This window comes from Rhinoderma darwinii, chromosome 1 (genome assembly GCF_050947455.1).
Source record: "Rhinoderma darwinii isolate aRhiDar2 chromosome 1, aRhiDar2.hap1, whole genome shotgun sequence".
Taxonomy (NCBI): Eukaryota; Metazoa; Chordata; class Amphibia; order Anura; family Rhinodermatidae; genus Rhinoderma; species Rhinoderma darwinii.
Window position 1 is genome coordinate 191212155 of NC_134687.1, and position 27935 is coordinate 191240089.

Consider the following 27935-nt stretch of genomic DNA (forward strand, 5'->3'; position numbering starts at 1 on the left):
ACAGCAATTTCACCACACTTTTTTGCATCCTAAATTTACGCCGTTTACCGTGTGGTAGAAATAACACAATAACTTTATTCAGCGGGTTGTTATGATTGCAACAATACCAAATTTATATAGATTTTGCATGTTTTACTACTTTACACAGTATAAACCCTTTTTTTTTCAAAATCATTTGTTCTTGTGTCTCCATATTTCAAGAGCCATAACTTTTTCATTTTTCCGCCGATGCAGCTGTGTGAGGGCTTTTTTTTTGCAGGTAGATACGACTTTTTGATAACTTTTATGACATTTTTTTAAGGAAAGATTCACAGAAAACAGCAATTTTTGCATCGCTTTTTTATTTAATTTTTTACGGCGTTCTCCATACAGGTTAAATAATGTAATAACTTTATAGTTGGGGTTGTTACGGACGCGGCAATACTAAATATGTGTACATTATTATTTTTTTTAATAATAATAAAGCATTTTGTAAGGGGAAAGAGTGGGTTTTTAAATTTATTTTGTACTTTTTTTTTAAATTAACTTTATTAAACTTTTTTTTTACTTTTTTTACTTTTTTACTAGTCCCACTAGGGGACTTAACTATGCGATCATCTGATCGCTTTTCTAATACACTGCAATAATTTTGTATTGCAGTGTATTAGTGCCTGTCTGTGTAAAACGGACAGGCATCTGCTGGGCCATGAGGCATGGCCTAGCTGGCATAAATAGTGGCAGACCTGGGGGCTTTATTAGGCCCCCCGGCTGCCATAGAAACCACTGACGCCCTGCGATCTTACTGAGGCTGCTGGTGGGGTGAGAGAGGGAGTTCCCTCCCTCTCTCCAAAACCAGTCAGATGCGGTGCTCGCTATTTAGCGCCGAATCTGACGGGTTAAACTAGTGAGATCAATACTGATATTGATCTCGCCCATTAGAGCAGGGATGCTCCCTGCTCTCAACTACCTCTAGTAGCTGAGTACAGGGAGACTTAACGGCTCCCTGCTCTATTTATTAATTCCGATGCAGCGCCGTTAAAAGGCTATTGCTTCGGAATAAAGCCCATTAGTGACCGCCGTAAAAACACTAATGGGCGGTCACTAACGGGTTAAAATAGCACCAAATCTGTTACTACTTCCCAAAAAGGAATATGTTTTGGATCGCTGTTAAAAACCTAATGCTTCTTCTGATACCAATGTGTGTATATAAACACCGGCAGGCATTTGCCCCCAAAAAGGGATCATTTTGGACGTTTTTTTTAATTTTATATAGCATAAAAAATCTGACAGTGTAGTGTGGTTTTAAATGGGCTGTTTGTTTCCTCCGGCTATTATCTATTTACACATATTCATATATGTTGCTGTCACTTTGACATTTCTGATGCTGTATTGGCGTTAAAGAGCTTGAAAGGGGTGGAAAACAGTCCTAGAAGGCCTCAGAGTGCCATACAGGACTTTTCAGGGCAATCGGGACACTTTTGATTAGAGACAAATTTATTCGGAACGACAGCATTAACAAATAAAGGCCTATTGTGATTCACACTAGGCTTTTAAAAAATTATTAAAATCCCCCATTATGTTAGGATTTAAATAGCAATATAAAAAGTATTTTACATATACTCTATATAATCTCCAGTAAAGCACTTGCATTTTCAACATTTACAGGTTGGACTCATTCTTTGTTCTTTTCTATTTTGCAGCTGAATACAAGTTTGCAGACTGTCATATTTATTTGCTACTGTATATGAATTGTGTGGTTATGCATGGGTATGGAGATTTTGGAAAATGCCAAAGCTATAATTTAAGCAGAACATCTATGACTATGCTGATATTAATGCTGCTGTCTGCTTTATAAAGAGCAACAATAGAGGAATAGCAGATTAAATAAAGCTGTAATAAATTTATAGTGCACTAAAAACAGCTGCTTTGTTGTTTCTGTGGCCTGATTCTAACTGAAGGCCATTAGTCCTTTGCCCAGCTGTGTATACATATTGTTACCAGATTACTGTCAATTTCTACTTAAATATTTTTCGATCATATTTTAGAGAAATTCAAACTAGTTACTTTAAAAAAAAAAGAAATTCACCTTGTGAAAAACTGTTTCAATGCATTTCTCAGGCTTCTGATTAATCCCAGAGCTGAGAATAAATGCGAAGTGTATTAATAACTTGTGGTGGAAACTCTTTTTAAGTTCAGGACAATTACTGCAATGTCATCTGAGTAAATCACAGTTTTCAGAAATGTGCTTCTTCAAAGTGACAGCACATCCTCAGGAGCATTTTGTCAAAGTCCTTTAGGGAACTGGGAAACTTTTTTATCACAAGTTTCTTACGGAAAACTTTTCCCTAGTGCTATACTGTTTTTTTAACCAAATGGCTAATTTAGCATAGTAATAAAAAAATGAACAATATATCATTATTAAATGTGCACGGTGAACGCCGCAATAGAAAAAAGTAAAATGCCGGAATCGCTGTTTTTTGGTCACTTCATCTCCCACAAAAAATAGAATAAAAGTGATCAAAAAAACATGTACCCCAAAATGGTACCATTAAAAACTTCAGCTTGTCCCACAAAAAATATGCCCTCATACAGAATAATCAACAAAAGCATAAATAAGTTACGGCTCTCAGAGTCTGGCACCACAAAATAAATTTTATTTTTTACAGTTAGTTTTGTCCTTGTAAAAGTAGTAAAATATAAAAAAAAAATATATACATTTGGTATCGCACTAATCATATTGATCCCCAGAATGAAGTTAACGTGTCGTTTTAATTGCATGGTGAATGCTGTAAAAACTAAGTGCAAAAAACAATGGAGGAATCATTGTTTTTTTTTTCATTTTCTACCCCACACATAATTTTTTGCCTGTTTCCTAGTACATTAGTACCTAATACCTAGTACAATAAATGGTGTCTTGAAAAATTACAATTTGTCCCAGCAAAAATCAAACCCTCATAGGGCTATATTGACAGAAGTTGGGGAGGAAAAATTTAAAATGAAAATCTAAAAAATTGCTGCAGCCAGAAGGGGTTAACTATAAAGTTTCTGTCATTGGATGATTACCATCCTTGTACAGAGGCTGTATCTAAAGCTAAGGGAGAGAGATACATTATATGGACAAAAGTATTAGGTCACCTACACATTACATTTACAGGAGCTTTTATGACATCCTATTCTAAATACATAGACATTAATGGGGAGTTGGTTCCTCATTTGCAGCTAGAACAGGTTCCTGGGAAGGCTTTCTACAAGGAAAAAAAAAAACTTTTGCCCATTCATCCAGAAGAACATTTGTGAGGTCAGATACTGATGTTGGATGAGAGGGCCTGGTCCACTGTCTCTGTTCTAGTTAATTCCTAAGGCATTCAATTGGGTCGTGGTCAGGGCTTTGCGCGGGCCAGTCATGTTTTTCCACACCTAACTCATCCAATCATGCCTTCATGAACTTTGGTTTTTGCACAGGGTCACAGTCATGCTGGAACAGAAAATGGTCTTCCCCAAACTATTCCCACAAAGTGGGAAGCATACAATTGTCCAAAATCTCTTGGTATGCTGAAGCTTTAAGATTTCCCTTCACTGGAACTAAGAGGGCTAGGCCAACCCCTGAAAAATAAGCCCATTGCATTATCCCTTCTCCGCCAAACTTTACAGTAGGCACAATGCAGTCAGACAGGTAACGTTCTACTCGCATTCTCCAAACCCAGACTCATCCATCAGACTGATAGATATAGAAGCATGATTTGCAGGGGCGTAACTAGGAAAGACTGGGCCCCATAGCAAACTTTTAACTGGGGCCCGCCTCCCCTGGGTATCACACAACCCCTCCCTATAGATTCCGCCATACAGCCCCCCTGTAGATAGCACCATACAGCCCCCTGTAGATAGCGCCATACACAGCCCCTGTAGATAACACCTTACAGCCCCCCTGTAGATAACGCCATAAGCACTCCCCCTGTAGATAACGCCATTCAGCCCTCCACCTGTAGATAACGCCATACAGCCCTCCACCTGTAGATAACGCCATACAGCCCTCCACCTTTAGATAACGCCATACAGCCCTCCACCTGTAGATGATGCCATACAGCCCCCTGTAGATAACACAATACAGCCCCCCCCTGTAGATAACGCCATACAGCCCTCCCCCTGTAGATAATGCCATACAGCCCTCCCCTGTAGATAACGCCATACAGCCCCCTCTGTAGGTAATGCCATACAGCCCTCCCCCTGTAGATAACGCCATACAGCCCTCCCCCTGTAGATAACGCCATACAGCCCTCCCCTGTAGATAACGCCATACAGCCCTCCCCCTGTAGATAACGCCATACAGCCCCCTGTAGATAACGCCATACAGCCCCCTGTAGATAACGCCATACAGCCACCCTATAGATAACGCCATACAGCCCTCCCCTGTAGCTAATGCCATACAGTCCTCCCCTCTGTTGAATACGCCATACAGCCCCCTGTAGATAATGCCATACAGCCCCCTGTAGATAATGTCATACAGCGCTCTCCCTGTGTATACCCCATAAAGCCCCCCTGTAGATAACGCCATACAGCCCCCCCTGTAGATAACGCCATATAGCCCCCCTGTAGATAACGCCATACAGCTCTCCACCTGTAGATAACGCCATACAGCCCTCCCCCTGTAGATAACACCATACAGCCCCCCCCTGTAGATAATGGCATACAGCCCTGCCCCTGTAGATAACACCATACAGCCCCCCCTGTAGATAACGTCATGCAGCCCCCATGTAGATAACGCCATACAGCCCCAAACCCCCTGTAGATAACGCCATACAGCCCCCTGTAGATAACGCCATATAGCCTCCCTGTATATAATGCCATACAGCCCCCCTGTAGATAACGCCATGCAGCCCCCAACACCCCCCCCAAAAAAAACTGCCTATAGTTTGTCCTACAAAAGAGATGTATCCCCTATACACAGGATAGGGGATACATGTGTGATCGCTGGCAGCGATAAGGAGAACAGAGGACCGAAAGTCCCCCAAAGATCTCCATGAGAAACCTCGGACTTCCGGGTTATGCGTAGTTCAATAAAAATGAAAGGAGCGCTGGTCACGCATGCGCACAAGCGAGACCGGTGCACAATTCATTTCTATTGAGCTGCAGACAGCCCCCGGAAGTCCAAGGTTTGTCATGGAGAACTTCGGGGGACGTTCGGTCCTCTGTTCTCCTTATCGCTGGGCGTCCCAGCGATCTCACATGTATCCCCTATCCTGTGGATAGGGGATGCATGTCTTTTGTAGGAACAACCCCGCGCTGTAGCAGCCATAGCGGCTGCTAGCGGAGCCTCCGGCCAAGGTGAGGGCCCTGTAGCAGCCGCTACAGCGATAATTACGCCACTGATGATTCGTCACTCCACAGAACATGTTTTCACTGCTCCAAAGTCCAGTGAAGGCGAAGCTTGGCATTGTGCTTGGTCATGTAAGGCTTGCATGCAGCTGCTCAGCCATGGAAACCAATACCATTAAGCTCCCGTGGCACAGTTTTTTGCGGATGTTAATGCCAGAGGAGGTTTGGAACTGAAGTTAGGGCATGGTCACACATGGCGTATTTCTTCAGACCCTGTCCGCATCAATGCCACACATTCCGTTGCGCATCTCTTTTAAAATATTCCCTCTCAGTCTGGCTATAGACCTCGAAACACATAGGTCCACCCAGAATGATGAAATATCCTGTTCGTAAAACCAATCCGCAACGCAACACACATAACATCTGCGGATTTAATTGCGTAATTTTGCAACTCCATTGAAGTCAATGGAGAAATTCCGCCACTAGTACACATCAAGTCCGCAACAGCCAGTGTATGCTGCGGACACCAAATTTTGCACCGCAGCCTATGGTCCGCAGCGGAGTTGTCCGCAACATCTGCACGAAGATAACTAAAAAGGTGTGGAAACCAATGGACAGACTGTCTGCTTCGGATTTCCAGTGCGGACTGTCCACAGCGGAATTCCACAGCAATTCCGCCACGTGTGAACATGCCCTTATTGAGTCAGCAGAGTGTTGCCAACTTTTATGCATTCTGCGCCTCAGCACTCGGTGACCCCGCTCTGTAACTTTATGTGGTCTGCTACTTTGTGAAATTATACCACTCAAAACTGGTTGTGGAAAATTTGATATTAGAAAAATAGAACCCATTTATGAGTCAATGAGTCATGTTAAAGTAGCAGTCTTATTAACTCCGGGTTAAGTCAGAACTCACAGCAAAATAGGAGTCATTTGCATTGGAATCAATGAAGAAGAGAATCTTTAAAGATGCTGAGTATCTAATGAACTTGCTCCAATATTAGATTTGACTCTAAATAAGGAGACATATTTTATATATCACTAAGCACCATTAAGAAATCAAATGTATTGGATAATCCAAAAGAGCTTGTTTAAAATTTCTATACTTATTTTATATTTGCAGTTAACTGTGTAAAGTATGATTTTAGCAGGATAATCTATATTTAAGAATATTGCTTCCCAAATGTATCATTGCACCATTATACTAATATTTTTCTTTTTTTATTCAGGCAACTATTCTATAAAATACTAGAAATAAATAAATAAAAGACAATGTTTGAGGAATCCTCTACTACAAATATTTCACCATATCAATTTCATTACAGCATGATAACAAACTGTCTGAACAAAGTGTCTCCAGAATGTCCTGTTTAGGCTGGGTTCACACGACCATATTAACGTCCGTAATGGACGGACGTATTTCGGCCGGAAGTCCCGGACCGAACTCATTGCAGGGAGCCGGGCTCCTAGCATCATAGTTATGTACGATGCTAGGAGTCCCTGCCTCTCTGCAGGACAACTGTCCCGTACTGTAATCATGTTTTCAGTACGGGACAGTAGTTCCACGGAGAGGCAGGGACTCCTAGCATCGTACATAACTATGATGCTAGGAGCCCGGCTCCCTGCACTGTGTTCGGTCCGGTACTTGCGGCCGAAATACGTCCGTCAATTACGGACATAATTAGTGTGTGTGCACATACCCTTAGGGTATGTTCACACGGCCTATTTACGGACGTAATTCGGGCGTTTTTGCCCCGAATTACGTCTGAAAATAGCGCCTCAATAGCGCTGACAAACATCTGCCCATTGAAAGCAATGGGCAGACGTTTGTCTGTTCACACGAGGCGTATATTTACGCGCCGCTGTCAAATGACGGCGCGTAAATAGACGCCCGCGTAGAAGAAGTGACCTGTCACTTCTTTGGCCGTAATTGGAGCCGCTATTCATTGACTCCGTAATTGACACGGCATTCAAGCGCCTGCACATGCCGGTACGGCTGAAATTACGGGGATGTTTTCAGGCTGAAACATCCCCGTAATTTCAGCCGTTACGGACCCCCGCCGTGTGAACATACCCTTAGGTTTTTGGTCTCCTTAGCATTCTTTATTATCTATGAATCTTCTTATTGTTTTTCTTTCAATTCCACATAAAAGGGGCCTATTACATGGCCCGATATGGGCCGTGATAACGAGCGCTGATCAACGAGACAGCTCATTGATTGGCGCTCGTTTCTCCTTTCACAGGGAGCAATGATTGGTTATGTATGGGGAGGAACGATCTTTACTATGATGGTTCGTCCCCATACATTTCCATCATGTTTCGGAGCACATCTCCCTGTTTAGTCAGGGATATGTGCTGCCGACAATGATAATATTTGTGCTGCACAAACCATACGATCAGCCGATAAACAAGCATTTGCTCGTTCTTCAGCTGATCATTGCTCTGTTTACACAGAGTAATGATCGGGAATGAGCATTCATATGAACGCTTGTTTTCCCGATAATTTGCCTGTGTAAAAGGACCTCAACTATCATTTCCAATGGGTTGGGTCTTTTTATAAAAACTCCAAAAATTTACTGAGATTTCATTTAGTCTACAATGTTCCTGGGTTTTTTTCTTGCCATACATGGGAATCTTTGTCACCACCAAAGTTTAAAGGCATGACATACAAATCCCATACACAATAATATTAATTTTTCAGTTTGAAGGCACTCTCATATGAAACGATTTTTTTTTTTTTAAGTTTCAACAATATGTTGTTTATGTTCAACTAATGAAAGCTTGCAATCTACACTAGCTCTGAGCGTATCAACATTGGAATCATGAAAGTAAAAACACAATGTCATTACCATGCTAATATATGTGATACTTTATAGCTCATTTATCTTACTATATGACCCACAAGGTGACACTAAGTGTGTGAAGTAAAACAATTAACTTCTGGAAGAATGAAAAATATAGCTCCTGTCCATGTCGCTGCCACCCTCAGAAAATTGCAGACTAAAACATGAAAGATGATGGAGAAAAACTAAAGTGCATTTAATCTCTCTTATTTAAAAATGCTGTCAGAGCCGTGTTCACTCCTCTCTATTTGTTCAGCTCTAATTCACTGGAGCATAACACAATAATCAGTCATGTGCTCCAATGTTAATCCTGACAGGGAAAGTGGCGCTAGATACATAAGACACTATATGGGATGATCTTGACACATAATATATTACTACTGTTTAGTTATTCTCTGTGAGCATTAAATAAAAAAATTCCTATGTATTTTTGCTTTAAGTAGAGATTTACATGATAGCTTGATATCTGTAATATTTGGCTACTGTTCTGAAAGAGGTTTTTAACTTTTTTGAATTAGTATTTAAGTTGAAAAGTAAGTGTGCAAAGTCTATATTTTTTTCGTAGGACCCACTTCAGTTGCAACAACAAAGAAAGTCGAAACACTCCATACAATAATACATTATAAAAGCAATGAACCCTTTGGTAATGCTTGGATATTTTTCGAACTCAGGTAATTCAAAATTGTGACTATATAATATGCATACAATGAATAAATAGATTAAACCAACTAACAGTTATTGCACTGCATATATAAAAATAATGCAATTTGTAATATACTTGTGTTTTGATTTCATTTTCTAAAACCCGATTCCAGTGCCGGTCATGTGATGCGTCTTCAATAGTAAAATCTGCACTTCCGGCGCTGCCCTGTACATGATCTTTCACTTCCGTTTTACGGCTGGCTCAATGTACGGGAACATCATTCCTGATGTCACTGTACACACAAGGATGTGGTGGACCGGATACTCTTTCTCCAGCATCTTTGAGCATGCGTGGTTGCTTCACTAACAGTGTTAACCATGCATGGCCACCCATGTGCTCTAATAGCCCCGGTGCAGAATTTTCTCTCCCCTAGCCTGTAAGTACACCTGCCACTAGTGTAATGGGCGTGTTTGACAGGAATTTCTTCAGGCGCATGGCATGCTGGGATAAAAAGCGATGCATGCTGGGAGTGGACTAGAAGCTGTCAAGAAATGGAGGCATGTAAACAGAGAACGTTTACAGCACGAAAACAAACCAAAAATTAACAAAAGGTAATTAGGGGAATTTATTTATGGCTAATAAAAGTGGCAGACTGTTTATAAAGATATTTTTTAGATTTTGGAAAACCCCTTTAAGTACTTGTACTAGCGCTGTCTGGGATTCTCTCTTGAAGGTTCTTTGAATCTGTGTCATGCACCAACCTCCCAAGCGATGCACTAGGCATTACACAGTGTGTCAGTTTTTACCCAGCGTGTTCCATTAATTTTAATTGGCTGGAGTATGTCTTCTCACACAACATAGAGGACTCAGTGGTGAAGCCTTAACAGCTGTATCACGTTATCATGTATAAATTGGCTGGTAAATACTTTAAAATTACTGGTCATAATCCACCTAAAAAAAAAAGAACTGGCACATTGGTGAGAAATTTTCTCGAGAATCCTGAGGGTATTGCTTTGTGTATTACACCTCACTCTTAGCAAATTAACTGTTGGGGAGGAAAAGTAAGATTTACTGTACTTGCAGGGGCCCTCTGACATGTGGGTCTTATACAGGTCTTAGAGTTACAAAAATGTATGAGCATCTTGAAAGAGGAATTCCATTTGACTAAGAATGACGTTGGGTGTCCCGGAAAATAAAAAAGAACCGCACCAATCTTAATACATATTCATGTGATCAACTATACCATTTTGTGTAATTAAAAATTCCTGAAATCAATTCCTTTCTGGTATTGTGTGAATACAAACATTATCAGGAGTATAAAATAATTTTATAGTCATTACAGTCTTAGAAAACTATGTGAAGAAGAAAAAACAAATACCAGTCTTGATATTCAACAAAAATAGAATTCACCACGTTCAATACCATAGATTCTATTTAATATGCATGCTAATATTTATAAAACATTTCGTTATATCAAATACAAAGCCAAGAAGTATTAAATCAATCAAAATAAATCTTCTCTTTTAGCCTGAAGAACCACTTATGTGTTCATAAAATGCTACAAAAGTTCATGGTTTGCTTGCTTTCTTAAAATGCATTTGAGTCAGTAGTTCAAATACAGCAAGGAAAAATATGCTCAATTTTTGACAAAAAAAAAATGCAGACAGACAAATTATTATACCGAGTCTAGAAATGGATTTATTTTTATCAAAAGACAATTTAGTGGGTTGACAGCTTTTTGATGGATTGAGCAGGCACTATCCAGTATGTTTACATTAATATTAAAAGAATATTGCCGGCTTTAAGACAAATGAAAAAAAAAAATAAACATTACAAACAACTATACTCTCCATAAAAGTCAAAAAATATCTTTGGGATTATTTGTTGCAAACAGCTCTATAGAAGGATCTTTTGCTTGTACTAGTTTTAGAATGAAACTGCTGTGGGTGTTTACCTGAAGTTGAAGACTAGAGAAAGTTTTTGAACGGCATGAAAGGTGAAAGATACTTTATACACCAACTGACTGTTGACATCTAAGAGATACTGTACATCAGAAATGCTCTGCAAATAACTTCATGTGAGACTTTTCGTCTTAGAAAAAGCTTGCCAGAACTCGGAAAAACTGGCCTACAGTGACCTTCTGTGGATTCAGTAGCATAACATTTACTAAATGGAGAGAGGAACACCTTAAACCAATGTTATGTGTCTCTTTGCTTGATTTTTAAAAATCTGTAGAAGACAGAAACTACCGAAAAAAAATATCCAACATAAATATAGAGGTTATATTTGCGGATATTTGTTGCACAGTAATCAATGAATAAATATATGTTAACATCAGTAACTCAATATAAATATACAGTCATTGAAAATATTTTGTAAAAACATTCAGACTCAAGATATTTCCCAAGCGCTCATACACATGGAAATTTTAACGTTCGGAGTCGTAATAGGGCTGCTATAAAGATGCTTGAGCCCGCTGCTCCACAGAAGCATATGGAGGTATAAAGGGTTATGGTCATATAGTTTCCATCGAAATCTGACCAAAAAAAAATCATGACATGCTCCATCGGACTCCGAATGTGTATAGGTTCTATTCCCTAGAATCATTGCTTCTGGGGGGAGGGTATCACCGCACACATAGAGTCCAATTGAGTGGCAATGCATGAAGGCTGTATGGCTCCATACTAAATGATCCATAAAGGCTCAGTGGACAGGGCTCAGGCGTGTGCCTGAGCCCTATGTACCTAAATACCCTCAATGCACAATCAACAAACTAAAAGATGATATTACTGGCTAAGGATATTGGTTTTCAGTATTATAAATGTTAAATATAATATTAGAGATAAGCAAATTTACTGACATGAATTTCAGTCCAATTCGAATAAATTTGCTGCAAATTGCAAGTGCCCCGGAAAACTTGTGTCTGACTCCCTTAGGCTGGGTTCACACGACCTATTTTCAGACGTAAACGAGGTGTATTATGCCTCGTTTTACGTCTGAAAATAGGGCTACAATACGTCGGCAAACATCTGCCCATTCATTTAAATGGGTTTGCCGACGTACTCTGCCGACGACCTGTCATTTACGCGTCGTCGTTTGACAGCTGTCAAACGACGACGCGTAAAATGACTACCTCGGCAAAGTAGTGCAGGACACTTCTTTGCAACGTAATTTGAGCTGTTCTTCATTGAAGTCAATGAAGAGCAGCTCAAGATTTACGAGCGTCAAAGACACCTCGCATAATGCGAGGAGGAGCTTTTACGTCTGAAACGACGCAGCTGTTTTCTCCTGAAAACAGTCTGTCTTTTCAGACGTAAAAGGTAGCTAGCATGTGCACATACCCTTATGTCTTCTAGGATTGTATCGTACTAGTAGCATTTCCTGATTGGGCTTTTTATAGTGGATATGAGTCATCCAACTATACCCCTTATAATTGGCTGTGCTAGAAATAGGGATAACCGCAGTGTATCTTGGGAAGGCTGCCTGCAAAGCATTATGGGGAAGGCCTCATTAGGTCATGTGATCATTTTTCTATCCATAAAATGACGGCCGGCATCCCAAAATGTTTCGGATTTTGCTAAATTTTGGGGAAATTCGTACTGAATTAGACTTATGTAGAAACAATTTGCTCATCTGTAGTAATAATAAAATGTTAGAATAACACTTCTATATAAATTCTTTATTTTATTTTTTTGGATTTGAACTAATTCACAATCACATATTTGGTTGCAACATGAAAAAAAAAAGCTAGCTTTGCTAAGAAGTTTTGAGGAGAATTACTCTAGCATGCAAAAGTTTAGAATCAGTAAGACATTTTCTTTCTTATTGTTTGTAAGTTTTTATGAAGGTATCATTAAATTGACTAAAATCTTTAGTCAGTATGTTGATTTCAGAACTTTTCATTTGCATATACTGCAAGTATTCTGTTCATTAGAATTTACCTTCATCCAAGAATTCTCAATTTGCAGCAGATAAAGTTTTGCAGACGTCTGTCATTCTGTCATTTTTAGGACAAAATCTACAATTTTAAAATATATTTTTTTTAATTCTAGATGGGGACAGAGTTACAATAAATATAAGCTTTCCACAAAGCAGGACATACACATGAAATATTTGTCAGTGGGTGCCGTTAAAATTTGTGGGACTTGCCAATACATATCTAAAAATCTAAATTTTAAGGGAAAGCCTGAATGTCTGTTATCATAAAAAACAAAAAGTGGATGCTTTTTGATGAGTAATTTAAAAATAATAAACACATTTCAAACCGTCTTATCTTTGTTTCCTTGGGAGATTAACCCCTTAGTGACCAGCCCAATTTAGGCCCTAATGACCATGCTATTTTATTCGTTTTTCTATAGTCGCATTCAAAGAGCTATAACGTTCTTATTTTTTAGTCTACATAGCTGTATGAGGACTTGTTTTTTGCGGGATTACTTGTGCTTTTTAATGGCACCATTTTTGGGTACATATAATTTTTATATTAACTTTTATTAACCTTTTTGGGGGGATTATAAAAAAAACCTGAAATTCCGCCATTGTTCTATGCGTTTTTAAATTGACGCCGTTCACTATGCGACGTAAATAACATGTTACTTTTATTCTATGGGTCGGTACGATTACGGCGATACCACATATGTGGAGGTTTTTTTATGTTTTACGACTTTTGCACAATAAAAACACTTTTGAACTAAAATTATTTGCTTTTGCATCGTCGCTTTCCAAGAGCCGTAATTTTTTTATTTTTCCATCAATGTAGTGATTTTTTGGGCTTATTTTCTGCGGGACAAGACGTAGTTTTGAATGGTACTGTTTTGGGGTGCATGGGACTTATTGATTCATTTTTATTATGACTTTTTTGGGGGGCAGTGGAAAAAAATTGCAATTTCGCCATGGTTTTTTGTGTTTTTTTTTTACGGTGTTCACTTTGCGGTTTCAATTACATATTACATTTATTAATGGAGTCATTACGGTCGCGGCGATACCACATATGTGTACTTTTTATTTTATTTTTACACTTTTTTACTAAATAAAACCACTTTTTATGGAAAAAAATGGATTTATTTTTTTACTGTACTTTTTATTAATAATCTTTATTTCACTTTGATGACTTATTTTATTAGTCCCACTAGGGGACTTTACTGTGCGATCTTCCGATCGCTGCTATAATGCTCTGGTATACTTCGTATACCAGAGCATTATTGCCTGTCAGTGTAAATCTGACAGGCAATCTGTTAGGACGTGCCTCCGGCGCGTCCTAACAGGAATATGTCCAGGGCAGACCTGGGGGCTTTTATCAGGCCCCCGGCTGCCATGACACCCCATCGGAGACCCGCGATTGCATTCGCGGGCCGCCGATGGGTGACAGAGGGAGCGCACTCCCTTTGTAAATAAAGTTAAATGCCGCAGTCGCTATTGACGGCGGCATTTAACGGGTTAAACGGCCGCGATCGAAGTAAACTTCGATCGCGGGCGTTGGAGCAGGAGCTCAGCTGTCATCAGACAGCAGAGCCCCGGCTCCTGCCTGCACGGGAGACCCGTGCAGGACTTAGATTAGGCTGACGTGAAAAGGCGTCAGCCTAGCCTAAAGCCCATTAGTGAATCACGTGAAAAGGCGTATTAGTGGTCACTAAGGGGTTAACTAAGCCAGCTGGAACAGGAAATTGCCATTTAGCTTTCTGAGCTGCTGTTGAGTCTATATTGCTTATTTGGAGGAGTTAGGCCAGTTTTACAGGGCAGTATTTTGGTCAGTATTTTGCATTAGTATTTGTAAGCCAAAGCCAGGAGTGGAATTGACACAGAGAAAAAAATATATAATGGCGGATTAGTACCGCCTCCGTGTTTTGTATCTGCTCCTGATTTTGGCTTACAAAGAGTGAAGCAAAATACAGTTCAAAATACCACCCATACCGGGGCCTTAAGGTAAGTGAAGTATAAAGTACACAAAATTAATAGTATTACAAGATTTCATTATTTTCCAAAAGTTTTATTTTGGGACCTGACCATTGGATTGTGTGTAATATCTGATTATAGCTTTTTTTTTAAAAACACAAAAAACAAAAACAGAAGAAAACCCACGCAATTATTGTTTTTGAACATGTAATCGGATTATCATGTGCTTTCTTTATCATCAAAATACTAATTTCTCTAGGCTATAATAGATCAGCTGTCAATCAACAACATATTAGGGTTGGGGAGAGATAAACAAACTGAAGATAGGCAGTGATTAGACAAAACATACATCAAAAAAGGCTATGGGTGCATTATGTAGTTTAAAAAGGAAACAAGAATTTATTCTAACTTTCTCTGGAAGTTCAATGAAAGGTCAAGTAACTCAACTTTTTGTGCATTATCCTATGTATATGCTATAAATTTCTGAGATGGGAATGACCCTTTAGAGTAATTTGCAGTGTTTCTAGCTTATTAAAACTGAAATCCTTTCTCATATTTTTTTGCTTCCCTGTGTCCCCCTTGGAGCTGCTGCTTATCTGTGTTGCTGGGGGAGAGGCTCTGAGCAGAGTGAATTCACTTCCCTCTCAGGCAGCTGACAATATAGTCCCTATTAAGGGTGGACACAGATAGAAGAGGGCCCTGTACAGGATTAGCTCATTATAGAACAAACCTGTATGACTTTATAACAATCAACCTGTATCTATTAGCTATAGACATTAAATGGCTGCTTATAAGATGGCAATGGGCCCCTTTACCTATTGGGCCCCTTTACCTATTGGGCCTTTGCACTGCTGCACAGGTTGCACCAATGGTATGTCCTCCCCTTGTCCCTACTTTCCCTACAGATAGGCAACATGAGATATAAAGTCATGAAAATACAGACTCTTTCTCTAAATCCGACAGAACTCAAGATATATGGCGCAAGATATTAAACAAACATGTAAAAAAAAGAATACCTCCGATGGATCCCTCCAATGAATGCCATCCGTCAGCCATCTGTTGCCCATAGACTACATGTTAAAAAAATGTATAAGTTTAATGTATACATTTTTTGACTGGATGGATGTGATGGATACCTCTGACAAATGCCATCCATCGTCCATCCATCTCCAATATCCCGTGTTAGAAGAAACGATATGTTTAATGTATATGTTTTTATTTGCTGGATGGCGGAAGATTGTATTAAATTGGTATCATCACAAGTTGTATAACTTAACGCAATTCAAGAAAAATTCAGGGTGAACACATCTGTATATATTGTGTAACATTTACAGTACAATATGCAGCAATGAAAATATAATGAATTATGTAAACTAATAAAGACTGAGTGGGCATGTGCAGAGTTTATATCTGCTGTTAGAATTCAGAGCTTTACAGTTCTAACAAGCTGAGGAGTAGTCTCCTTAGCTATATTACTTTTCTACTGCATAGGCTCTGGTCCTTCCCTGACAAGCAGGGAATAAAGCTATTTCTATTGGCTGCTTTGCAGTAAATAGAAAATCACTATGCAAAGACCTGCCTGTGGGAGAGTGACTGAACATGCGTGGCCACCAGCACATAGCTCATTAGGTGGACATGCACATTGCCATACATTTTGAACAGTAGGTGATTCTATATTAAATGTCATAATACTTCACTGGAACATTTTTTTAAACAGCATGTAAATGGCAAGCAATTTTTTTTTATTATTCATGGTTTAATGCAATGAATCTGATACTTAACCCATTTAGGCCACATGCACACGAATGTAAAAACGCCCGTAATTACGAGCCGTTATTATGGCCCGTGATTACGGGCCCATAGACTTCTATTGGCCACGGGTACCTTCCCGTATGCTGTTGAAAAATTTGTAACAGATCCTATTACAGGCCGTAATTATGACACGGGCAGGCCCATAGAAGTCTATCGGGCTTCCGTAATTACGGGTGGCTACGTGTTTGCACCCGTAATTACGGGAGCGTCGCTAGGCGACGTCAGGGGATAGTCACTGTCCAGGGTGCTGAAAGAGTTAACTGATCGGCAGTAACTCTTTTAGCACCCGGGACAGTGACTACCGCTGGAGTTAATAGTATTAAAAGTTAACTTACCTGCTTCTTCCTCCATTCCGGCCTCCCGGGATGACGTTTCATCCCATGTGACCGCTGCAGCCAATCACAGGCTGCAGCGGTCACATGTACTGCCGCATCATCCAGGGAGGTCGGACTGGATGTCAAAGAGGGATGCGTCACCAAGACAACGGTACATATGAACTTCTTTTACTTTCAATCACTGCGGAATCTCTGCCCGAAAGGGCTGCCCCTTCTCTCTTTCCAGCAATACATAAATACTGGTGGAATACGAGTCGAATACCTGTTACAAAGGACCCGTATTTACGCCAGTATTTACGGGAGGAAAAAATAAGTTTGTGTGCATGAGGCCTTAGGATTGAGCCTGTTTGGTCGATAAATTCAGTATTTATTTGTGAAAAACACCAAAATTTTTAGAAAATTTGCAAAAGTTTAAATTTTTATAACTTTAACTGTATCTGCTTGTAAAACCACACAAAATAGTTACTATTTCACATATTCCATATGTCTACTTTAAGTTTGCATCATTCTTTGAACATTCTTTTATTTTTCTAAGACGTTATAAGGCTTAGAACTTTAGCAGCAATTTCTCACATTTTCAAGAAAATTTTAGGGACCAGATCAGTTCTGAAGTGGCTTTGAGGGTCTTATTAGACATACAACATAAATCACCCTATTTAACCCCTTCCCCAACATTTGACGTATCCATACGTCAAAGTCGGGTAGGGGAAGTATGGAGCGGGCTCACGTAGTGAACCTGCTCCATACGATGCCGGTGTCGGCTGTATGTTACAGCCGACACTTCAGAGTAATGAGCGGGATTGCGCTCGAGCGCGATCCCGCTCGTTTAACTCGTTAAATGCTGCGGTCAATAGTGACCGCAGCATTTAAATCATTAGAAAGAGGGGATGACCCCCTCTAACAGCTCATCGCGCCCCCCGCAATGCAATCACGAGGGGGGGGGCCATGGTTGCTATGGCTGCCAGGGGGCCTAATGAAGTCCCCCAGGTCTGCCATATTTGTGCACCTATTAAGCCCTGCCTCCCATGCCTGTCAGAATCACGATATACTGCAATACATTAGTATTGCAGTATATCGTGCAAGCGATCTAACAATCGCTGGTTGAAGTCCCCTAGGGGGACTAATAAAAAAAGTAAAAATGAGTTAAATAAAGTTTTTTTTTTTGTGTAAAAAAAATAAATATTAAAAGTAAAAAAAAAAAACGTTTTCCCATTTTCCCCCTAGAGCATAGTAAAAAAATAAATTTAAAAAACATAATTGGTATCGCCGCATCCGTAAAAGTCTTAACTATTACAGTGTATCATTAATTAACCCGCACGGTGAACGCCGTAAAAAAATAAATTGTAAACGCCAGAATCTCTATTTTTTGGTCACCTAATCGCCCACAAAAAATGAAATAAAAAGTGATCAAACCATCGCATGTACACTAAAATGGTATTATTAACAACTACAGCTTATCCCACAAAAAATAAGCCCTCATACCACTTAATAAACAGAAAAATAAAAAAGTTATGGCTCTCGGAATTTTCTTTTTTACACTTAGGTTTTTACTTGTAAAAGTAGTAAAATATAGAAAAAAACTATATATATTTAGTATTGCAGTAATTGTATTGACCCACAGAATAAAGTTAACATGTTGTTTCAATTGCACAGTGAATTCCGTAAAAACGGCGCGCAAAAAAACCATGGAGGAATCACTGTTTTTTTCATTTTTCACCCCACAAATAATTTTTTTTCCATTTCCTACTACATTATATGACAAAATAACTGGTGCTACGAAAAACTACAACTCGTCCCGCAAAAATCAAGCCCTCATAGTACTATATTGACGGAAAAATAAAGACGTTATGGCTTTTGGAACGTGGGGAGAAGAAAATTAAGATGAAAATCTGAAAAAGGGCTGCGGCGGGAAGGAGTTAAAAAACTGCACCCGTCAAAGTATGCAAAACAGCATTCAGAAAGTTTCTTAACCCTTTAGGGGTAAATTCATATGTAATAAAAAAAATTCTGTAACACAGAAAGTTTTACCAGAGAAACGCAAGTCAATATTTATTGCCCAGATTCGGTAGTTTTTAGAAATATCCCACTTGTGGCCTTAGTGTGCTAATGGACTGAAACACAGCCCTCAGAAGCAAAGTAGCACCTAGTGGATTTTGGGGCCTCCTTTTTTTAGAATATATTTTAAGCACCATGGCAGGTTTGAAGAGGTCTTCTGGTGCTAAAACAATGGAAACCCCCCAAAAGTAACCCCATTTTGGAAACTACACCCCAAAAAATAGTGATTCTGGCATTGTTTTTTACGTATTTTTTGCAGTGTTCACCGTACGGGGAAAATAATAATATCGTTTAATAGGTTGGGTCGTTACAAACGTGGTGATACCAAATATGTGCACTTTTTTTAACGGTTTCATTTTTTTTGTAACTTTTTTTTATTATTAGACTTTTATAAAACATTTTTGGTAATACCTTTTTCTAACACCCTAAACAGCAATTTTGCCAATCTTTTTTTGCTTCCTAAAATTACACAGTTTACCCAGTGGTTTAAATAACACAATAACTTTATTCAGTGAGTTGTTACGATTGCAATGATACCATATTTATACACTTTTCTTATGTTTTACTGCTTTTACACACCAAAAACACTTTATTTTCAAAATTATATGTTTTTGTGTCTGCATATTTGAAGAGCGATAACTTCTTAATTTTTCCGCCGATGCAGTTGAATGAGGGCTTTGTTTTTGTGGGACGGCTTGTAGTTTTTATTGGTACCATTTTGGAGTACATGCAGCTTTTTGAGTACTTTTTTTAAGGCAGGATGCGCAGAAAACAACAATTTCTGCATTGTTCTCTATTTTATTTTTTACGGCTTTCATTCGGGCAGGTTAAATAATGTAATAGCTTTATTGTTGGGGTCATTACGGACGATAACAAATATGTTTAACTTTTTTTGTTTTTTCAAAATAAATAATTTTGTAAGGGGAAATTATTTTTTTTTTACTTTGCATTTTTATTTATTTATTTATTTATTTATTATAAACTTTTACTACATTTTTTTTATACTTTTTTATTAGTACCACTAAGGGAATTCACAATGCAATCACCTGATTGCTTGTATAATACACTGCAATACTTCTGTACTGCAGTGTATTAGTGCCTGTCCCGCTAAAAAAGACATTCATATGCTAGGCCTTGCCTCTGGCATGGCCTAACAGGCATCAACTAGAGGCAGACCTGGGGGCCTTTGTGAGGCCCCTGGCTGCCAAAGAAATCACCGACACCCTGCGATCATAGAGCAGGGTGCTGGTGGGGTGAGAGAGGGAGCCACCACCTTCCCTCCAAAACCACTCTGATGCGGCGCTCGCTATTGAGCGCTGCATCTGAGGGGTTAAATGAGTGGGATCGATACTGCTATCGATCTCGCCCGTTCTAGCAGGTCTGCTCCCAGCCCTTAGCTACCTCCGGTAGATGAGAGCAGGGAGACTCAACTGCTCCCCGCTTTGTTTATTTATTCTGATGCAGCGCCGTAAAAAGGCTACTGCATCGGAATCAAGCCCATTAGTGGCCACTATAAAAACACTAATGGGCAGTCACTAATGGGTTAAAGAGGTTATCCAGGATTAGTAAAAAGGATATTTTTCTTCCTGACACAATATCACGTCTGTCAATGGGCTATGACTGTTATTGCCGCTTTTCCCCAATTGCTTAAATGGGAATGAGCTACAATATTGGACACAGCGAGTTGACAGACGTGGCACTGTTTCTGAAAAAAAATATTTTTTTAAGGGGATTCTGGTTTCATGCACTAAATCGATTCAATTCCCAATTAAAAAAAAAGTAAGGAACATATCACAAAACAAATATGGGGATGATTTTCTTTGCTCCCTCTTCTGGAATCCATTTCATTAATTTTTTATAAAAAAAAAATGAACGAAGCAGTACCAGTCAAGCTGTCAAAACACCGGAATGGAAATCTGATGGATCCCAGTATGTCAGTTAGATCCATCAGGACTCATTGCGATCTGTTTGAAAAATGAATCCAGCATAGCGGTCATGGCTCAATTATGCACAGAAGCCAAACATAATCATATGTACCATTCTATACCATACAATTTTTTGTTTACAAAAATGCATAATATAATCTTCTCCTTAAAGTGTTTAAAGGTGACATTATAAAAATAATGTAATAATTTCTAATTAACGATTTAAAGTTGACTGTATCGTGTTTGCAAAGTTTCAAATGAGGTAAAAGCAGAGTAAATGTCATACCTTAAAAGGAAGACTTCTTTCAGCAATAGGGCTTATCGGGAGTGATGTTGTACTGCTGGCTGGACTCAACTCAGTGCTCTGTTAGGAAAATAATACAAAATGGGCAGTTAATTTTTGTAATATAATTTCAACATAAAAAAAGCAAAATAACAAAACAAAAGAAATATAAAAATAAATTGCTGTTGCATGTCTCCCACATAAAATCTTTTAATGTAAGTATTTATACTTTGTACAGTAGCTTTTTGGTTGGTTTACAAGCTGAAGTACTACTCAGTCAAAGAAATGCTAAGGTCCTTTGACAGGTTGTCTGCTTGTTCCTTGGTGGTTTGCGATAACAACAAAGCAACAGATAAAGTTGTCTATAACGCTCAAATGTGTTAATGTGACAGCAAAGGGACATGGAAAATGTGACGAGAGAAAAGGTAATTTTTGTTGAAAATACAATAACATCCGCAAGTTGTGACATCCAGCTGTATTATTGGTATACAATAGGATATGAATGTTATTATTGGACATGACAATAAAAGCTATTATCTAGGTATATTGATTTGTACCATCAATTATACAGTATATTTAAAAAGTGTATTAGTGACCATCTGCATAAAATTATTATTATTATTATTATTTATTAGTAATAATGAGAATTCAAGGCATATCTTGATTCTGATAACTTGCTGCAGCTGATATCACACAACCAAAGCCATTGAAAAGCCTTTGAAAAAGACAAAAAAGTTTATTGCCACAGAGTTTTTAATGGGTTAAGAGTCAAGTTAAAGATTGCTACATCTGTACATTGAGATAGGCAACCTACATATGCTCTGAATGTGTCCATATGGTATAATTGGCCTAATAGATGCCAAAAAACTGTCCTTTTAACATACTTATTCAGATAGAATGCATTGGTAATAACTTTTTCTAACACCCTATTGAAAAGGAGTAGTCAATTGTGCTTTTAAATATGCGGGGATCCCTTGTTTAGGTCTAGCAGATTGTGCACTGAGCTACTTTGACAATTTATGGTAAAATAAAATAATACATAATCAAAGCAGTATCATGTTTATTTTTTACTCTTTAGTTAGGTTCATGTCAAGTTTAAGCTCTACGTTGGATGTATACAGATGAAAAATGCTGCCAATGTTTACATCTAATGTTTCCATAAACTTCTTTTGGCCACACTTATGTCAAACTAGTGTCCTTATGGCATATGTTTGGCCAGTGTATATTTTTTATATGTATAAAGGCTTATACACATGAACATTGTATACATCCATGTGACGGCCGTTAAAATGTATTTCAATGGGGCCGTTCACACAGCCGTTGTTTTAGCAGACCGTGTGAAGGGTCAGTTGAAAAATAGAACGTATCCTACTTTCTTCCATTTTCACGCATCTCTCGATAGACTCAAGTCTACGAGGGATCCGTGAAAACGGGTCCCGCACGAGGGCAACTCGGACTTGAAATACGGCCATTTTTCACCTCCGAGTTTGCACTCGGTCATTAGAATAAGCCCTTAAAGGCATAGGTGATTACACTTTTCAATATAACTTATTATTGAAAGAACAAATTGTTATAAATGGACTTCACATCTAGAACAGTGGTCCTCAACCTTTAGCTCAGGAACCATATGTGTTTCATGGGCCCATTCAATATGGCTGAGAGCATTTGAGGTTTTTTATCTACACATATCAATCTGCTGCAAGAGGATGACACCTTCCAGGTTGAAACACATAATTGAGTTATGAGTCCAGTCAGGATAAATAATTCCTTCCCCAACTGATGGGGAGATTTGCCACTAAAGGAAATATCAAATCTTGGGACCATAATGTATCACAACCTACAGTATAGTGGTATGGCTACTGGTCATCTCCCCATGTAGAATGTGGCTCATGAGCTAAGAGGTTGGAGACCCTGCTCAGTGTTCAGTACATTTTTGTGCCCCCTTGTAGCTTATAATGGTGGAATGACTACATGTGCCTATATTAGAATATAATATAAAGTAATAGTAGAAAAAGCTCAGATTTGTACTAACCAATTCAAAAAAGAAATCAACTGCATTACCTATGACTAATATAAATCTCAGATATACAATCTACAATTGATTGTTCATCTCAGGCATTCAGATTTTGTAACACTGTCAATTGCTTTCACAAAAATCACCTAAGTATGTTTGACAAACGACTGTTGACAGCTGTCAGCAATTTGATCCATTTGCCTGTAAATTTGCAAGTTAGTTACAGCTGAGCATTTCTCTGGATGACAGATACACATCAAGATCAAAAAATAATTCTCTCTCATGCCTTTTAAACAAAGGCAGCATATTTACTTTAGAGTTTCCGGCATGAAGAGAGACATCGGACGAAAAGTTATTATTGTGACAGGCCACCACACACAGTGTTATTAATATTTCTCCCCTTTTGAAATATGCAAAACAGTTTACCTAAACAGCATCCTGAATTATAAAGTGCTGTGCAGTTGGCCAGACTACCTATTGTATCTCATTTAGAAACTTGTGCAAGTTTAATGACTACCAGTAAAAATAATTTCAGTTCCTGCTGTGCTTGCTTTATACTGTCTTATCTCTTGTCCAATACAGACTCTGTTTGCATTGGATTTCAATGAGGAATTGGCCTGGTGGATGCCAGAATCTTACACTGCACTATAAAAGGAATCCTTTATTTACCCTTCAACTTAGGCTGAAATATATTGAGTGCAGGTTAAAACATAATACCTCCTGAACGCCACATAAATAGGAAAGGGTTAACTTCATATCATTTTTGATGGCAAAAAAATTCAGGTGTATTTGTGAGGGTATGTTCACACACACTAATTACGGACGTAATTCGGGCGTTTTTGCCCCGAATTACGTCCGAAAAATGCGGCTTGAAAGCGTTGACAAACATCTGCCCATTGAAAGCAATGGGCTGACGTTTGTCTGTTCACACGAGGCGTATATTTACGCGCCGCTGTCAAATGACGGCGCGTAAATGGACGCCCGCGTCAAAGAAGTGACCTGTCATTTCTTGGGGCGTAATTGGAGCCGTTATTCATTGACTCCAATGAAAAGCAGCGCCAATTACGTCCGTAATGGACGCGGCGTTCAAGCGCCTGCACATGCCGTTACGGCTGAAATTACGGGGATGTTTTCTCCTGAAAACATCCCCGTAATTTCAGCCGTTACGGACGCTGTCGTGTGAACATACCCTAAGCAGACTTTTTCTGCTATAGTTGGAGCAATGTTGTAAGAACAGCTATCTTATTAGGAGAACCATCTACAGATGATTTTAATGGTGACAGAGCCGGTGCCTGTGGTTTCCGTTTGCCTCTTTTGTGCACCGGACCCGTCGTTTTGCAGGAAGCAATAGCGTAGTCGACTACGCTATTGCTTCCTGCAAAACGACGGGTCCGGTGCACAAAAGAGACGAACGGAAACCACGGGCACCGGCTCCGTAACCATTGAAATCAATCGTGATGGAAACGGAAACCTCTGGTTTCCGTCGGTGTGAGTTTGTGTCTGCTCAGGGTCCCGTTCTGCCGGAAACCTCCGACAGAACGTCAGAACGGGACCCCAACGCAGATGTGAACAGAGCCTTAATCAGTGGACTATCTAAATCACATGCTGGACATAATATAGGTGTGACACATGTTTTCAATATTAAATGAATACAATTTTATTGATAAACAAAATAAACAAACAAAGGAACAATACAGTATTTAACCCCTTAACGACTGGCGTATAGTGTTTTTACGTCGGTCGTTCAGGGTAGTTTTACACTGACCGGCAATGATACACTGCAATACAAAAGTATTGCAGTGTATTATAATAGCGATCAAAAGTTTGCACAGTAAAGTCCCCTAGTTTGACTAAAAATAAAGAAAAAAAAGTTAAATAAAGTTTGAAATAAATAAATAAAAAATAATAAAATAATAAAAAAATAAAAACCCCCATTTTTTCCCCTTAAAAAATACTTTTTAACGAAAAAAAATATAAAGTTACTCATATTTGGTATCGCCGCGTCCGTAACGAACCCAGCTATAAAACGATTACAATATTTAACAGCATGGTGAATGCCGTAAAAAATATAATAAAAAACAACGCCAGAGTTGCTGTTTTCATCCTGCCTTCAAGAGAATTTGATAAAAAGTGATCAAACCGTCGCATCTACTCCAAAATACTACCAATAAAAACTACAAGTCACCCCACACAAAAACAGGCCTCATACAGCTGCATTGGTCAAAAAATAAAAAAGTTATGGCTCTTAAAATATGGCCACACAAAAGCAAATCATTTTGAAAAAAAAGTGTTTTTAGTGTGTAAAAATAGGAAAACATAAAAAATCCATATAAATTTGGTATTGCCGCAATCGTAACGACCCGCTGAATAAAGTTATTATATTATTTATACCACACGGTAAATGGCGTAAAATTAGGACGCAAACATTTCTGGTTTTTTTCCCAGTACCCAGCTAAAAAAGTTATTAAAAAGTAAATTAATAAATTATATGTACCCCAAAATGGTGTTATTATAAAATACAACTTGTCTCGCAAAAAAAAAAGTCCTTATACAGCTATGTCGACGCAAAAATAAAAAAGTTATAGATCTTTGAATACGACGATGGAAAAACTTAAAAAATTGCTCGGTCATTAAGGTTTAAAATACCTTTGGTATTAAGGGGTTAAAAATGCAGAGGAGCAATTTTTGGTGTAATATATGTTGAGTGCTTTAACTTTTTTGATGCATTTACACATAAAATAAAAAATCACCATGAATAGGGGGCTTTAACCCCTTTGCGCACCATAACATAATAGCACGTCCTGGTGTGGGGAGTGATGTTTGGAGCAGGCTTACGCGCTGAGCCCGCTCCATCCGCTGCGGGTGTCACGCTGTTCCTGACAGTTTAACCCCTTCAATGCTGCAGTCAATCGTGACCGCAGCATTTAAGGCATTTAAAAGACAGCTAGTCGCCCCCCCCCCCCGCGCGCGCGACGCGATCGCGGGATGCCGATGATCGTCATGGCAGCCCAGGGGCTTAATGAAGGCCCCCAGGTCTGCCTCCATTATGTCTCTCTAAAGATTTGCCAACGATCACTGATTCAAGTCTCCTTGGCGGACTTATAAAATGTGTAAAAAAAGTTGAATAAAGTTTTTAGCAGTGAAAAAAATATATATTAAAAGTAAAAAAAAACAACCTTTTCCCATTTTTCCTCTAAAGTAATGTAAAAATAAACAAAATTGGTATCACTGCATCTGTAAAAGTCAGAACTTTTACAATACAACATTATTTAACCCGCACTGTATACACCGTACAAAATAAAAACTGTAAACGCCATAATCACTGTTTTTTGGTCACCTTAGCTCTCAAAAAAGATGTAATAAAAAGTGATTCAAAAGGTTGTATGTACCAAAAATGGTACCAAAACAATAACAGCTGTCCTGCAAAAAATAAGCCCTCACACTGCTCAATCGTAAAAAAAAATAAAAACGTTATGGCCCTCAGAATGTGGTGAACCCCAAAAACATTTTTTAACAAATAGTTTTTTCTTTGTGAAAGTAGTCAAATATAAAAAAAACTATATAAATTTGGTATCACCATAATTATATTGAGCCGCAGGATAAAGTGAAGTTTTCACTTTTACCGCACGGTGAAAGCCATAAAAACTAAACCCAAAAAACAATAGAGGAATCACAGTTTTTCCCAATTTCTGCCCGTTAAGAATTATTTTTCATTTCCCAGTAAATTAGATGGTACTTTAACCCCTTCCCAACATCTGTCGTATATATATATGGCGCAGATGGAGTATGGAGCGGTTTCACGGGCTGAGCTTGCTCCATAGAACGATCATGTTGGCTGTATCTTACAGCCAACACTTTTAGTTTAACGAGTAGGATCCTGCTCGAGTGCTATCCTTAAATTCCATAGTCAATAGCGACTGTGGCATTTAAATGGTTATAAACAGTGGGTGGCCCCCTGTAACATTGCAATGCTCCCACCCGTGACGCGATTTCAGGGTGCCGATGGTTGGCATGGCAACCTGAGGGCCTGACGAAGGCCCCCAGCTCTGCTATCTTTGTACAACTATGCACCTATTCATAGGAGAGTGTCAGTATAACGATATACTGCAATACATTAGTATTGCAGTGTATCATGCAAGTGATCCAACGATCGCTGGTTCAAGTCCCCTAGGGCAATAAGTAAAAGTGAAATACAGTAAAGATATTTTTTTAAAATATATATAAAAAATAAATATTAAAAGTTCCAAAAAAAACTAATTTTCCAATTTTCCCCCAAGCACAATGTATTTTGTCCGTATGATGAACTCTGTAAAAATTAAAAAATTAAGATGCCAGAATCGCTGTTTTATGTTCACTTCATCTCGCACAAAAATGGAATAAAAGTGATCAAAAAGTCTCAAGTACTCCAAGATGTTAAAATTATAAACTACAGCTTGTCCCACAAAAACTAAGCTCTGAAGCCGCTCAATCGACGGAAAAAAAAAAAGTTATGGCTCATAACAACAAAACAACAAAACTAAAATTTTATTTTTAACAATCAGTTTTTTCCTAGTAAAACAGAAAAAAATATTAAATTTGGTATCATCGTAATCATATTGACCCGCAGAATAAAGTTAACATGCTATTGTTACTGCATGGTGAATGCTGTAAAAACGAAACCCCCCAAAAAATTGAGGAATCACAGTTTTTTTTCTATTCCAACCCACAAATATATTTTTTTCAGTTTCTCACTATATTATATGGTACAATAAATAATGCTGTAAAAATCTACAATGCGTCCCGCAAAAAACAAGCCCTCATACGGCTATATTGCTGAAAACATAAATAAGTTATGGCTTTTAAAATGT

The 27935-nt window shown here is 38.6% G+C and overlaps 1 protein-coding gene across 2 annotated transcripts in view; it reads right to left on the bottom strand.

Moving 5' to 3' along the window:
• The window catches only part of CCSER1 (coiled-coil serine rich protein 1), a 911764-nt gene that overhangs the window by 182597 nt on the left and 701232 nt on the right, over window positions 1-27935 (bottom strand). For both annotated transcript variants that reach the window (XM_075849774.1, XM_075849773.1), the window contains exon 7: window positions 21078-21155. In XM_075849774.1, the coding sequence (XP_075705889.1) occupies window positions 21078-21155 (78 nt within the window). The remainder of the gene's footprint in view (window positions 1-21077; window positions 21156-27935) is intronic.